A 15,704-nucleotide genomic window follows, 5' to 3' on the forward strand; every position below is an offset into this window, starting at 1 on the left:
CCACCAGCACCCAGCATTCCTTCCAAGCGGGGTGGGGGAGGAGGGGAAGCTTATAGCTGCACTCCCATAGCTAAAATTCACACCTTCAGCTCCACACTTAGTCAAATTGAGGGCCTTACTTGGAAAATAGATACCACTCCCCACCCCGCCCCCCAATTCTAATCTAAAGGGCTGCAATATGCTTAGGCTCTTTTAAATGCCCCCCCACTCCTGACTTTAAGTAAACTCACAAGAAAACTCCCTACCCAAATAAACACTAGTGTCCTTTAAAACAGCAGTTGCCAACCTTTTGGACCTCACAGACCACCAGTGGTCCTCAGACCACCAGTTGGCGACCGCTGCTTTAAAATACAAGGGTTTGGCTCAGGGGTTAGATTGTCGACCCTCAGACTGAAAGGTCCCGGTTCCATTCCAGTCAAGGGCACATACTTGGGTCATAGGCTCGATCCTCCGCCCCAGGAAAGGGCACATGCGGGAGGCAACCAATCAATGTGTCTCTCTCACCTCACATGGATGTTTCTCTCTGTCTCCCTTCCCCTTTCCACTCTCCCTAAAAATCAATGGAAAAAATATCCTCAGGTGAGGATTAACAACAAGAACAAGAACAACAACAACAACAACAAAAATACAAGGTTTCAGGCACACTCTAGTGATTCAAGAGATCATACTTCTGCATATTTGTAGGATGCAAATGAGAACATCTGTTGAGATTTCACTGTACAAGGCAGAAAACAATGGACATTGTCCAAAGACTGGAAGGTTTTTCTCCTCCTGAATTTCACAGGAGACCAACATACAATGACAGACAAACATTCTCAGGGTCTTATTTCCATAACTTGACTGGGTACAGACATTTTATAGCAGGGAGAACATGTATGTCTACTCTGGACAAAGCAGACTTCAGAAACTTTTCAAACATCGTGGTTAAGTCATTACACAATAAACCTTTAGTTAACAGCAGCTTGAAGAGAGAAGAAGAGAAAGGAAAGTGATCATCTTCAAATACCTTCCATCACTGGGCAGCTCACCGTGGTCCTTCAGCCAGGTGACAGTAGGGATCAAGGTATGATCGTGTTTCACTTTGCATTCGAAGGACACTGTGCTCCCTCTTTGCACAACCGCATACTCAGGCTGTTTAATGATCCTCGTTGGATCTGAAATGTAAAGTTATTATTGTCTATTGCCCAAGCTGGAGAATTTGCTCAAAGTCATGTAATTCTTGGGGGGAAAATTTGCTACCTCTGCCTTACCTTTGATTTCTAAGTGAACTTCATTCTTTGCCATTCCTAACTTATTCTTTGCAACACATGTATACGTTCCTGTGCTGTCCTTTTGGGCTACAGGAATTTCCAAAGTTCCATTTTCATGAAAAACATAAGGGTCTTCATGAAGAGCACTACCTTTAGTTCCTTTGAACCTTCATGGAAATAATCACAACGAGAAGTAAAACACATCATAATGTAAAGTCACACATAAAAATGCCACGTTCAAAATCAACACATCATGATACGCATTATGGAATCAAGTTCAGAGATGTTTGAAATCTGCACAGCACATTGCATTCTTGCATGTCAGCAGGATCAATGTAAAGATAGGATGTAAAACTGGAGAATTCAATGATCAGTGGTGCTTGAAGAATTAGGGTGACAATACAAAATACTTAAATTGTAATTTTCAAAATGATAGAATTATAATTTTTTAATCACATTATTATACACTCTATCTCTAAATAAGTGATAAAATAGGCCCAGTGAACACTGCTCTTTTTGACATTCCCCCCCCTATTGTGAAGTACTGTAACTTCATTCTAAAGAGATTTTGATTTCAAAAGTATAAAGTTTGTACTTTTGAAAGTATGACTAGAAAAATATTCGGTGATTAAAAAAGATAAAGCAGCTTCCTGGCTCGTGTCAGACAGGGGAAGTAAGGGCGGATGAAAAGGTTAAATCAACTAGGACTGAGTGTTAACCTGCCCCCTTCACTAGGAAGTCATCTGCACAAGCATCCATGCCTCTGTGGTTGAAGTGCGGACATAGTGAGATTATCCTTTAATCCTACACCTGGCTTTCATTTCACATCAGCAGGAGGCGCTCATAGATGAGCAATAAATGAATGTTCCAGTTTTTTTTTCACTCATTTTTTTCTGAGCTGTTGCTTATGCTAGCCCTGTTTCTTCCAGCTCGTGCTACAGTAAGCAAGCTAGGAGGTGAGCAGACTTGTTTCAGGAGTGTTATAGGGAAGAGGAAGGTCTAGAGCAGGGAGTGAAGGGACACAGGAGAGCTTGGCTGGATCCAAGTCAGAAAATTCAGGTGGGGGAGGTAATAAAGGTAAACACTAGTAATAACAAATTCTGATTTTGAGCTTATAGAATTCTCTTCCCCACCCCAAATGATATTTGATTGTCAAGGAATGTCCCCCAACCAAGGCTTCTAGTCACCATGCGTGAAGTCCCAGGTAATGTCCATGGCACTGTAAAATGCAACAACCTTAAATTTTATATATAAAACAAAAACATTTACATATATCTCTGTGGTTGACAATGTGTGCTGTTAAGTAGATTATACACGTGAAAGCATTTAGCACAGAGCAAGTAGTTAATAAACATGTGTGCATATTTTAAAAATAATATATGGATTCTGTACAGCTTTTCTCTGACTAAAACCCAACATATTGAGAAAGTGGAAACATTGAAAAGAAATAGGGCCAATACTTACCACTCAATGGAAGGCAGAGGAGACCCAAAGAAGGCACAGTCTAGTAGAGCGGGCCTGTTTGCGATGACCTGATAGAGTGTGTTTGTAGATGTAAGGATGCGTGGGGGCTCAGCTAGAAACGTTTAGAAAAGGTAAAGTAAATATAAAATAAACATTTAGACCCACCTCTATTTCATTGCATTTTGGTTTAAGGCCATTAGAGTTTATGGAAAAGCACAACCAATCTACCTCTGTCCATATGTTCTCTACCAGCCATGACACTACCAGCCACTCAAGGAGGAAAAGTAAGTCTTCTCCCTCTGCCTCATCAGGCATAGAATTTTAATAATTGATTTACTTATCTATTTATTTATCTTCTACTACACTGTGAGTCCCCTGAAGGTAGGGAATGTGTTAGTTTTCCCTAGGAACTAGCACAGTGTCTGTCACGGAAATCATGACTAAGTACATTTTTGTTGAGTGGCCCATCATAACCCCCGAGTTATAGTGGGAGTGGGTGGGTGGGAGCAGAGCCGGCAGAAAAGAGCACAGTGCTGATGATTCAAAAACAGAACCAGAGATCAGAGCTGCTTCCTAAACATCCACCAACATCTCAGCTGCTCAGTTCTTCCTTTGACTTACTGACCTCCACTTCAAGCACAACGGGAAAATGTCAAGTATTGGTTGGCTTCCTAACTTTAATTTTGTGTGAAAGGGAGCTTGCCACACTTAAAGAATTGAGATATAATTCCCTGGCACCATGAAAACAATTCTCACGTAAAGTTTTAACAACTTTGGTATTTTGGTAGTTTTGTCCATTACAAGGAAAATAATGTTCACATAAACCAACCTCTTCAGAATATGTTTGAATATGTCATAGTTTTTGAAATGCATTACTATGAATTAATAAATGCACACTTGTGACTTGGATAGAGGCCAACTGTTATGCTTAATGACTTATTTAAAAAAAAATCAGAACTGTTACTCAACTTGTCAGTTTCTAGAATGGAACAGCAGTAACATTCTGTTACTAAGGGCAATGCAATGCCATTTTCCTATTAAGGGGTATGATACTTGGTCTAACCATCTGTGACCAGAGCAGCCTGACTATTTGGTTATTTGTACAATGAAGACTATCCCATGATAAACACTGTGTTATGAAAGAACATTAAGAGTAGACTAATACCCTTTAGAGCAAGGTTTATATCTTATTCATCTTTATCCCTGTTAGCTCCAAGAACCAAGCATTGCATATAGGAGCTGCTCAATGCATTTTTGCTGAATGATTGGAAAACAACAGAAGTCCTTAATTTAATCTGCCATGGCATTAATAGAGGAAGAGCTTACCCAGCACATTTACAAATGCATTTCCCAGTAAATATCCATATTCATTAGAGGCATTGCACTGGTACACGGCACTGGATCGCTCTTGAACACTTGAAAACATAATGGTATCTCCATTTATTTTTCTGCTGGGGTCATCAGGGGCAACTGTTTGGGTGTAAAAATAAAAAAGTATACATTTATTCCCCTTTGCTGAGAAGATGTAAAGCTTGAGGTCTACATTTAAAAATCACATTAGTAAGCAGAACAAATACAGAATGTTCTAGGTATGTCCAGTATTAAGGACAAGACCAAGAACTGAAGCAGAAGCCACAATTTTCCTTCCTCAGAATTGAGTTAGCACTTAGCATGGGTGTATGCTGGATAGTCACTTAGTTTTAAGTGGATTGACTGAATATCATTTTAAGAGAGGCAGGAACAGAAAAGCACAAATTAGGTGAAAACTGTAATACAGATTTAGGAAAACATTTCCTTGTTCACAAAGACATCATCGTTAATTATTAAGAGGAGACAGCAAAAGTTAGACAAAAACAATATAGGAACCATCTAACTCATCCAAATCTGTCTTTTAAGAGCCTCTTTTTGAAATAACTAGATAAATAAATAAATAAGCAAATAAATATAGAACTAATACATAATCAAATGTGAAATCCTTCTTTTCCTGTTTTGGGAATTCCTGAGGCTGGCATAGAAATACATAGTGTAAAATTTCTTTGAAAGGTGGTATTTTCAGCTAAACCTCTCAAGTACTTACAAAAATGTTAAGGCCAGGATTGATCCTTACTGACATGGAATGGCACTGGCCGGGTAATGTAATATGGGAGAATTACTTCCAGGGCATGCCTAACAACTTGGAGGTGCTGCATTCCTGAGGCAAATCCCTTCCTGTGAATGCTAAAGCCGAGGTGGGGGCCTCCCATTGCTTTGAAAGGACACCAAAAGGGCTAACAGGCATCTGCCTCAGCACGCCAATCCAAAGCAAAACTGAGTCACAGCAGCCTTTCTTTCAACTGCTCTTGCAACGTGAGCCACTGAAGTAGACTTTGCTTTCATTCTTCACACCATTTTCCCCTTTGATGGCAGGAAATGGAATGTGCATCTAAGACATGATTATCACTGTATTCAGACTCCTTTATGTCTTTAAAATTTCAAATACTGGGTTCATTTGTGATCAACTCACTTTAATAGAAGCCAAAATATAGTTATTAATCTTTGTATTATCACACACATTCAATGTGTCAATTAGTTTTCTACGGCTGCTATTACAAATTATTACAAATGTAGTGGCTTAAACCACACAAATTTATAATCATACAGATTTATATGTAGATGTTAAACACTCAGATCACAATCAATAGATAATTTATGAAATTATCTTAAACTAGAGGCCCAGTCCATGAAAATTCATGCATTGAAGGTGGGGGGGGGGTCCCTCAGCCCGGCCTGCCCCCTCTCACAGCCCGGGAGCCCTCATAGGCAGGAGGCAACCTGGTCATCTGGGGAAAGTGACACCCCACCACACCTCTGCTGCTGCCACTGCCGGCAATGCAAGCCTCGGCTGGCCCTGGTTACCTGAGTCTCAGGCAGCCCTGGGTGGCTGGGCAGCCAACATCCAAGGCTTGCCTGTGCCTCGGGTCGGTCCTGGGTGGCTGGGGGGCTGAGTGGACTGGGGGACTCCAGAGGCAGGCACTCGTAGTGGCCAGGCCTGCCTGGGGGTGGACCTGGTCTTGCCATGCCTGCCACCCCAATGGGCTGAGAAGAGTGGGTGTCTCCATCTTGTGGCTGTGAGTGCTGCCACCTTTGAAGGGGTGGCAGCCAATTAGCATATTCCCTCCTTATTGGCTATGGGCACTGCCATCTTTGCGATGGCATGAGTATCAATTAACATATTCCCTCTTTATTAGATGGGATACTCCAGTTAGTTCAACTAGTGATCAGGTCCAACTAGTGAGTCAGCTTCTTAGCTCATATCTGCTGTTTATGAGTCTGATATTTTAAAAATCGCCTTAGAAAACACATTCTTTTTTTTTTGTCTTCTATGATATAAACAAATATGTTTATTTGCTTATATCATAGAAGACAATAACAAGTTCCAACTCCTTTAACAGGGTACAAGTTTCACCAATAAACGACAGGAGAGAACAGAAATGTCACAGTGACGTAGGAAGTGAACTACAGCTGTGACCAGGCATCCAGGTGTCCTGAGAACGCAATACACCTCAGGGCAGCCGTGTTCCTTGTTCCAGATCAAGTCTAGTATCATCAGGATCTTTCCGACTCACACGCCCTCAGTGATGGCCATCCACTGCCTCAGCAAGGCGTGCTGGAGCAGAGCTGAGTAACAAATCTGGATCCAGCACTTGGGCACTCACTGTGGGGATTCCTCAGGGGACTCTCGGTGTCCCTACATGTCCATTTGGACTGTACCTCTAAGGACATGCCATTCAGTGGAGGGCTGGAGGTGAGTGACAGGCAGTGACAGTGATGAGGCTGGCGGAGACTCTGGGCCTTATCCATCTGGATGGATGGCAGACTAAGTGAGAAGAGCTCCTCGAATTCCTAGAGTATGTTGTGCTTTTAGACATCACACCACCCTGTGAAGTTTAATGGTATAGAGTTCCAGTTTTGCAAGTTCTGGACTCTCTTTCACAATAATGTGAATATATGTCACACGACTGGACTGTACACTTAAAAATGGTTAAGATGGTAAATTTTATATCATGTGTTTTTTTTTAACCACAATAAAAAAGGTTGCAGCACCATGAACATGGAAAACCGGCTCAATGAACACAGCCAGCAGGACAGTCTTCCTTCAGTGGGACTCATTAGTCACATAAAAAAAAAAAAAAAACTGTTTTAAAAAGGTTTGATGCCGCCCAGTTGCACCTTTTGATGTTATTCTTTACACGAAAGGTATCCAACTGGCCGTGCCTTAGTTCTGCTAAGTGGAGCAGTCTTTGAATATTTTTGGCAAGGTATTCAGGAATAAAATAAACCCTTTTGGTAAGAGTAGTGAACGAGCAGGTCTCACTCCATGGGGCTTGGTCTACATTTTCCTTAAGCACTTACTAATGAAACCAAACAGACCCAGGAGCTGTCCTGTCCGTCCGTGGCTCAGCTGGTATTTGGACAAAGAATGAAACTGTCCAGAGATATTTGAATGAAGCCTTTGGACTCTGTACTTGGCTACGGGGTGGGAAAAGCTCTCCAGTGCAAAGCTAAGTTATCGAAAGGAATAATAATTGATTCTAGAAATAACTAATTTCATTTGCTAATAATGAACACTGGAGGAAGACATGTAAGAGCCTAGAATCACTGCGTGTCATTTAAATCCCCAAAGGTAAGGCTCCGAACGGGGGTGATGGCCTTCCAATAATACTTTTATCTAACCCTCCTGACATGACTGCCTGAACTATATACAAATGCTTCCGATCTTTAGATAATGAGGAGTATCACCTTCCATGTATAAGAGCATTATTCATTAAAAAAAATATTGTATGTCTATTGCATAATTTTATTTTAAAAAGAACTTTGTGAGCCAGATTAACAAGATATCACATGCACTCGAGACTGGAGCACTTCATGGTTTGTTTACCGTGAGGTCAATGCTCAGGTTTTCTGAGTTAGTCTGCTTCATAAACATCTCCAGAAATCTGAACATTTGGGAACAACGCAGACCAAGTCTCTAGAAGAGGTGAGTTTTCCTCTTCAATTACTTATTTCATTCACAAGAAGGATTTTTACTCTTGAGAAAAGGAAGAAGATTGGTGGAACCTTGGGAATATCCTGGTCCCTTCCTCCATTCCCTGGGCTGCTTATCATATCCTACTGGTCCCCAATCTCCCCCAGTGAAGTCAGTAATATATGTAATTGTGGAAGGAGGTCTATGCGCTCCCTCCCCCTCTCTCTCTCTCTCTCTCTCTCTCTCTCTCTCTCTCTCTCTCTCTCTCTCTCTCTCTCTCTCTCTCTCTCCCTCTCTCTTCTTTCCCTGCCCTCCTCATGTTTTACAGAAAAGAAACCTCGTGACATAATGGTGGAGTGATGTTATATATGCTCCATGCGGAAGAATCTGAGATCGACCACAACTCACATGGAACACGGTTACAGATCTACAAGTGTTAGGCTCTCCTGCTGCCTCTTAGGACAGGGAGAGGAACTTTGGTGCCCACGACCTTGGCCTTGGACATTTTCTTTCTGGTCCTTCCACACCTTCCCAGACATTGCAGGTCACATGATAAAAATTAAAGCTCTCTGCAGCTGTGTTCTTCCTCCTGACCTCTGTAGGTTGTTTAAAGAATATTTTAGATGATTTTGGGAAAATATCATATTTCATGCAGTCTATTTTTTTTTGCTACAAGAAAAGTTTAAAGTAACATGGCCAGTTTGGGGGGGGGGCGGGGGGCAGAGCCTTAGAAGACATTGAGATTTGATCCCAGACAGTTTTTGAGTTAATTCTCCCAGTTTTGTAAAATAGGTCTCAGGTCTGAAATGCACAGTCACAAATCAATTAATACTATTTTGCTAGCAAAACCCCCCTCTCTCCCTGATCCTGCTTCTCCTTCACAGTACTAATGTGCACTTGGGCCTGCAGAGGTAAGAGGAGTGTCAATGTCCTTGGTGACTGCCTACAAGCCAGGTATGGGGAGGCTGTGTACTTGGAGTATGCTCCCCTGATAGTGCCTCTGCTGTGTGGCACCTGGTGGGACTCCAGGCACCTGGCAGAGATGTTGAGCAGCTCCCCGCATGATAATGCTGCAGAGGCGCAGCTGTCCCCTGCCCCTCACCTGCGGCAGCTGGTCTACCCAAGGTTTCTGCAGCCTCTTTGGTGAAAGGCATGGTCAGCAAATCAGCTTGTGCTGCCAGCAAACTTGTGAGGCCCAGTCTAGTCCCCTTGAAGTGTAGAAATGCCTACCACACCTATTGTGAGCCACTGTAGACTGCAGAAACTTTGCTCTCTTGCCTACCCCTGACTCTCTGCCAACCTTTCCCCAGGACTTATCACTGCTGGATGCAGCAGTGGGGGGCGCACCATTCAGCAAACTGCAGAGGAGAAACAAGTCCCAGGCCCCTATTTCCAGAATAGTCCCAAACCTCAAAGGCAACACTGCTTAGGGGCCTCTAAATTCAGAAGGCAGCCAGTAGAGTGGAGAAGCACAAAGATCCTTGAAATTCCATGAATTTTTGACAGTCCCCCCCCCCCTCCCCCCATTTACTCCTTGTATTGTATCAGGGTTAGGTCAACACAAGGTGGGGCATGTAGGTTGACTTTGAACTCAGTAGCTGGTCCAGATGCTGAGGATGGGAACAGAGAAGAGCAGTGAGCCTGCAGTATCATCCTGCAGAGAGCTAGGAGGGTCCCCACCCAGTGACTCAGCTCTTTGCCTTTTAGTTATATGAGATTCCCAAAAGCAATCCTTACACGTTTAGTTTGGCCACCAACTGTGGAGAGAGACACCTGGTAGGGATGCTTCCTATCACTGTGGTGTAAACATAGGGCACCTGCTCCTGGCACCGTGGGACAGCCTGGAGGGCAGGATCCTTGTCTGCTGCCATGCCATGGCGTTTCCCTCCTTGCTTGTCCACCAGAGTGACTGCTCTGAGGCAGAGATCAGGAACCCTGGGTCTGTAGGCTTTGTGGAATTCTGATCCCACCTTCACTCAACCGCCTGTTTTCCTTCCAGTGGGGACTTACATACTTTTGAGATGGAAGAAATGAACTCATATGGAACCTGACTTGACGGATTTTTGTCTTCTTTCTCCTCCGGACCTAGTCAGATAACTTGGGGTTAGAGTAGAAGGCCCGACCTTATCTCCTGGGACTACTCTGCTTTGAGCCAACCTCCCAACCCAAAGCAGGCCTTCCACCGCTGATCCCTCCCAAAAACATTTTACTTAAAGAGGAATGTCTATGAGTGTATTTAAGCTCTTAATACAACTAGGGTTACAAGTTTCCTGAGAGACACTGCCTGTCCTGGGTTGAAATGACAATAAGTTGAGCGAATCAGGAAGAAAGATCCGCTTCATAATTTAATCTCCCCTCTTCTTTTGTCACTGATCTACCTCCATCTCAATGTCCCCCGTTTCCTGTCGCATTCCGGCTGCCAAGCAGCACTCCCTGGCTCCCTGAGGCTGGGTTTAAACAGAAATGAATTTTCTCTTTGGGTCTAAGGGAAGGTCTGAACTCCAAGAAGAGGAAATGTTCCCAGATGCTCCGGTGGGTGGCAGTGGTGGTGGCTGGGGCTGAGAAATGGGAGCCTCGGTGGGCTCTCTGTGGATGCCGTGGCTCAGGTGGGGGGCGAGAGATGCAATATTTGTTTTCAGTTTTCTTTTCCTTTGCTACAATCCCCTTCTATCCTGAAGCCTTTACCAAAGTTTTGTAAAACTGGTGTTTGCTATGATTTAGGAAATTAATGGAAGGGCCTGTGGCCACACTTGAGGGTCTGTTCAAGGCAGCAGAATGGCAGCCTGGACCAGTTGGCTGACAGAAACTTCAGGAGTGGACCAGGGAATGCACCAGGAGTGGTGACAGCTGCAGCCAGGACTGTGAGAACTGCTCAAGAATGATCTCCTTGATCCCTGGGAAGGGAAACTGGTCAAGACTGAGTGTCCTGCGTTGGCCAGGGCGAGAGGTGTGTTCTCTGGCTGTTTAGTGGAATAGGGGCATCTGAAGCCTTGAGAATTTGGGAACTATATTTATTCTGGGCTATATTTAGGAATAAAAACTCATTCAGTTAAGACAGCTATGTTTCTTATTCTTCTAGCCACTGGCTCTATTCCCAAGCCTCCCCATCCACCTCCTCTGACTCTTATGATGTTTCTGTAAACCACTTCACATTCTGAACAAAGACTATAATCCGAGCTTCTCAGTGATGTTTGTTTCTGACCTTGCCCTTCTTCCTTTGATGCGTATAAAAACAACAACAATAAAGAAAATATCTCCAAGTCCCAATCAACACATGCTGTCATAGTACAAATATTCCATCATAATAAATATCTAAAGGTGGTAAATTAAAAATATAAAGGTAATTTGGTATCTGTTTGCCTTATACATGACTACCTTCCTTAACCCAAATTATTTTATCAATACTTGTTCCCTGTTGAGATGTACCTATGTCCTAAAAATACACCACCACTGAAGCCAGTCAAGGAAACTTACTTTCTATTGGGACTCCATTCGATAACCAGCTAATTTTGGGTTTGGGGTTGCCGTTAGCTCTGCAGTTCAGGGCCCCGTCCTCTCCTGGGGACAGCACAAGATTTTGAGGTGCCATGATCCAGTATGGAGCCGCTTGATTGAGAAAACAAAACAAAACAAAAACACATACAAAAATTTGAGTCAAATAAGTATCTTGGAAAATTTAGTATAATGAACTATTTTAATAAAAAACATTTTTGCAACACATGTTTTATTTTTCAGAGTGAATAGATTTATAAGTGATGCTTCAAATAATACTTCAGATTTTCCAAAGAATGTTTAAAGAGACTCACTTGATATCTATGTATTATTTCTAAGCCTTTTTGATATAATCTGTTTTACAGTAATTAATCATACATCAAACAGGCCACAGATTTATCCAAGGGTGTAGAGCAATTTACTGGTACAGTTAGGACTGAAAACATGAATTTAAATTCTGAGTCTCACAGGATATATGTCATTATAAAATTAGGAAGCAATTTTTAAAACTTTGCAATTTTGAAAAGTTGCAAAGTTAATATACACTGAGTGGTCAGATTATTATGACCTCTGAATGCATAATAATCTGGCAACTCAGTGTATTTGTATCTCAAATGGGTACCAAAAGTATTCTAGACTTTTGCTGGAGATCAACCACCTATTTGCCCCGAGCTTTCTATCAGCCAGTGCAAAGGGGAAAACTGATCAGGTGGACGATTTATAGTATCTTTGATATCAAATAAAGGAGGTACTCAAGAGAAGTACACTAGGTGGCCAGATTATTATGCGTTCAGAGATCATAATAATCTGTCCACTCAGTGTATAGTATTCCCACAATATCTCTGATGTTAATATCTTATATAACCATGGTACAGTTATCAAAACAAGAAATTAACATTGGTACAGCGCCATTAACTCAACAACGCACTTTATTAGAACTTCCCCAGTTTTTCCATGGTCTTATTTCTGTCCCAGGACCCTGGACACCACATTGCATTTACTTGTCATATTTCCTGAGTTTCCTCCAATCTGAGAATTTCTTTGGGTTTTGTGTCTTTCATGACCTTTAGACTTTTGAAGAACACTGCTCAGTTATTTTGTAGAATGCCTTTGGACTTGGATTTGTCAGCTTTCTCATGATTAGACTGAATTTTTGGGTGATGGATCTTCTGATTACAACATATCAACATATTACTGATTGCATTAATCTTGATCTCCTGGTTAAGGTGATGTTTGCCAGGTCTCTCCACTGCAGTTAGCATTGTCCTGCTTTCCATACTCTATTTACATAGTGAGGCACTAAATTCAGCCCACATTCAAGGAGAGGGACTAGAAGGTCCATCTCCTAAGGGAGGAGTATAAAGAATATAAAGACATCTATCTAAACTGCCTCAGTAAATTATTTTCTTTTGGGGCGGGATAAACACAGGTACTTTGAGGCTATGCAAATTTCCTTTCTCCTTAAGGTTTCATCCACTAATTTTAGCATTCGACACTGGCTCTTGCCTGCAGCAATTATAACGGGGATTTTAATGGCGATTTTCCATTTCCTTCATTCTTTCTACATTTATAATTGGGATTCTTTTGTAAGGAAGATTTGAGGAAGCTATTTTAAATCTTATTTAAATGTTCTTTAAGTGTAAATAGCGATGAGAAGAGAGTCACAGTATCATGGATGTTGATCTAAATTTATATTTATTATTATTGAAGAATATAATGGGAGGCATGTGAATTGAAGATGGGGGGCCTCTCATGCATGTAAGAGCAATACATTTCAAACAATGGTATGTACCTTTTACTGTGACAGAGATGGTGTGATGGATGACCCCTAACGCATTTTTGGCGATACACTGGTACTTCCCCGAGTCTGCTTCTGAAACCTGGGTGATCTGCAGAGTTTTCTGAAAGTTCCTATAAAATGTCCGGTTGGTGGGTAGTGTTCCATCTTCTTTTATCCAGTAAATAATTGGTGTGGGCCTGATAAGATAAATAAAGGATGATGATACAAAAAAAAAAAAAAAAAAAAAAAAAAAAAGACCTAACTGCTTTTGAGGGTGAATTTTCATGCAAATTTAAAATAAGTGCTTTATATAAAGTTAATGAGAAATATACAGATACTTCAACTAGCATCACACTTTTATAAGTAATGCTCAGAGCCTTATGTTTAAGGCTATCAGCTACCATTTTCACATAAGCAGAACTATGCTACTTTGTGGCACACCATAAACATTGACTGAATGGTGTGGTGAATATGCCAGCATGAGTTACTTTATGGATGGGACCTAAATGTTTTCTTCTAAGTTCGCATCAATGAGGCACTCTTGGAAAATTTTACATGAAGGTACTATGCCAATCAAAAAAATTACCATGAAATTAATGATACTGAGTTAATTTTTTTTTTTTTTTTTTTTTTTTATCAGCTAGAGTTCAGGATGCATAGAAAAAGAGATGATACATAGCTGTGCCCAGGAATTTTTTTTACACACATTTCCACATCAAATGAAAGAGTGTTTTTATTTCAAACCAGACCATCTGGTAATGTAAGTGAAGTAATTAGAGAGATTGTGCTCTTTCCTTAATTTCATTATTATTTATTAGAGGCCCGGTGCACGAATTCGTGCATAGGTGGGCTCCCTTGGCTTGGCTGGAGATCAGGACTGATTGGGTCTTTCTCTCCCAGTCCTGATTGGTGCCGGCCAGCTGCAGGGAGGGACCACAAGAGGTTGGCCAGTGGGCTAGCGGGCCTGGGGGGAGGGACCATGGGAGGTTGGCTGGCCATGGGAGATTGGCTGTGGGAGTGCACTGACCACCAGGGGGCAGCTCCTGCATTTAGTGTCTACCCCCTGGTGGTCAGTGCATGTCATAACTACTGCTCAATTGTCCAGTCATCTGTTAGTAATGGTCACTTAGGTTTTTATATATATTATACCAATTGAGAAGAAGAGATTAAACTCATGCATTACACCATTTCTTACAGTATTTCTTATTCAATTATGAAATATAGAGACCAATGAAAAGCCAGAACACAGGCTTAGAGTTAAAGACCTGTTTTTCAATTCCCAGCCCTGTCCCTAAATTGTTCCCTGACCTTGGCTCCATGACCTCTTTGGGCTTCAGTGTCCTTAGTTGCCTTACTGTGAATAATAATGCCTGACTTGATCAAGTGGCTTTAGAAGGTTTACATGAGGGTAAAATAAAAATCCACTGGACACTAACATTTGTAGGCATGGAACTAGAGACCAAGCACTGAGTTGTGTGTTGGGAAGATAAAGATGAAGAAAGAATGAATCAGGCCCTCAGGAAGATCACAATATTTGTCATTAGAAATTCAAGGTGGGATTAATTATTTTAAAAATTGATTTTGGTTTCTTTGGTTGAACAAAAATAATTGAACACATATATTTGATGAAATGGCTTCTAAAATAAGACATGATGTGAATATAAAGAAAGGCAAAAATGTGAAATCATTTTGGAAAGCTGAAGCTACCATACACTATGGTGTTTCCTTGCAGTCGGATTAATCTGCAGCTCCTATATCTGAAGGTGAGAGGGCAGTGGGGGTAGAAGCATGAGATCACAGCTTAGCTAGGTCGTGAACTCCTCTGGAGCCTGCTACTCCACTGAGCAGGTGTTAGGAATTAGAAATATTTTTATTCTATGAGTCTCGTGTTTATGGATTTATAAACGATAAAGCTCCAAGCTTAGTTTTGCAACACCCCAAGCTTTAAAATAAATTTTGGAAGTTTGAGGAAATTTCCAAATACCAGCCATATTTTACATTTTTTATGTAATATATCACTTGTGGGGAGGGGAATCACTAATTTGTGAGAACGAGGACATCTTCTCCCAAAAGGTTGAAGGTTGGTAGATAAAACCACTTTTTAACACAATGTTGAAGAAAATTGAAAGGGTTTTTTGTTTGTTTGTTTGTTTGCTTGCTTGCTTCTTATTCTATTGGGAAATATATATATATTTAATATATTTTAAATGAGGGCTTTGCTAGGTGCTTGAGACACTGAGTAGTATGTAGTGTGCTTTCCTGCCACGGCCAGCAGAGGCCTCCATGTCTCTCCAGCCATAAAGTCATTCCTGAAGGCCCATTCGGGGAAGAAAGGTGAGACTCGTGAGTTACCAGTCAAGGGAAGCACAGATAAACATGTGATCACAACATGCTTCTGAGAATCTATTAAATGCTTTCAGCATAGGTGCCCATATCAATTGTACTTGCTCTATGCCATGTATCAGAAGGGACTAGGTAGAAGCTTGTCTCTAATGTGTAACTAATCTAACAGTTGTTCTTATATCTGAGTGAGGCCTTCCTGCAACTCCTGTCAAGGGCACACAGGGTCTAGGGGTGACATCAATTATGATTAGATATTTGCAAAGAAGCTGGGCTTGTGACTTTACAGTAGGAAACAGTGCAAGGAACAGTGTGCCAATTTCGAGGCGAGGCCCTAAAAGGCTGGGCGTGCTTTTATTGTTAGAAGAATTAG

General features: G+C 41.6%; 1 protein-coding gene across 46 annotated transcripts in view; it reads right to left on the reverse strand.

Moving 5' to 3' along the window:
* Positions 1-15,704, reverse strand: part of NRCAM (neuronal cell adhesion molecule) — a 224,800-nt gene that overhangs the window by 34,385 nt on the left and 174,711 nt on the right. For all 46 annotated transcript variants that reach the window (XM_036429752.2, XM_045578560.1, XM_045578557.1 and 43 more), the window contains 6 exons: positions 13,004-13,188; positions 11,194-11,325; positions 4,041-4,184; positions 2,715-2,826; positions 1,251-1,417; positions 1,007-1,154 (listed from right to left, as the gene is read on the reverse strand). In XM_036429752.2, the coding sequence (XP_036285645.1) occupies positions 1,007-1,154; positions 1,251-1,417; positions 2,715-2,826; positions 4,041-4,184; positions 11,194-11,325; positions 13,004-13,188 (888 nt within the window). The remainder of the gene's footprint in view (positions 1-1,006; positions 1,155-1,250; positions 1,418-2,714; positions 2,827-4,040; positions 4,185-11,193; positions 11,326-13,003; positions 13,189-15,704) is intronic.

The sequence above is a fragment of the Pipistrellus kuhlii genome, unplaced genomic scaffold (assembly GCF_014108245.1).
Source record: "Pipistrellus kuhlii isolate mPipKuh1 unplaced genomic scaffold, mPipKuh1.p scaffold_m20_p_10, whole genome shotgun sequence".
Lineage (NCBI taxonomy): Eukaryota > Metazoa > Chordata > Mammalia > Chiroptera > Vespertilionidae > Pipistrellus > Pipistrellus kuhlii.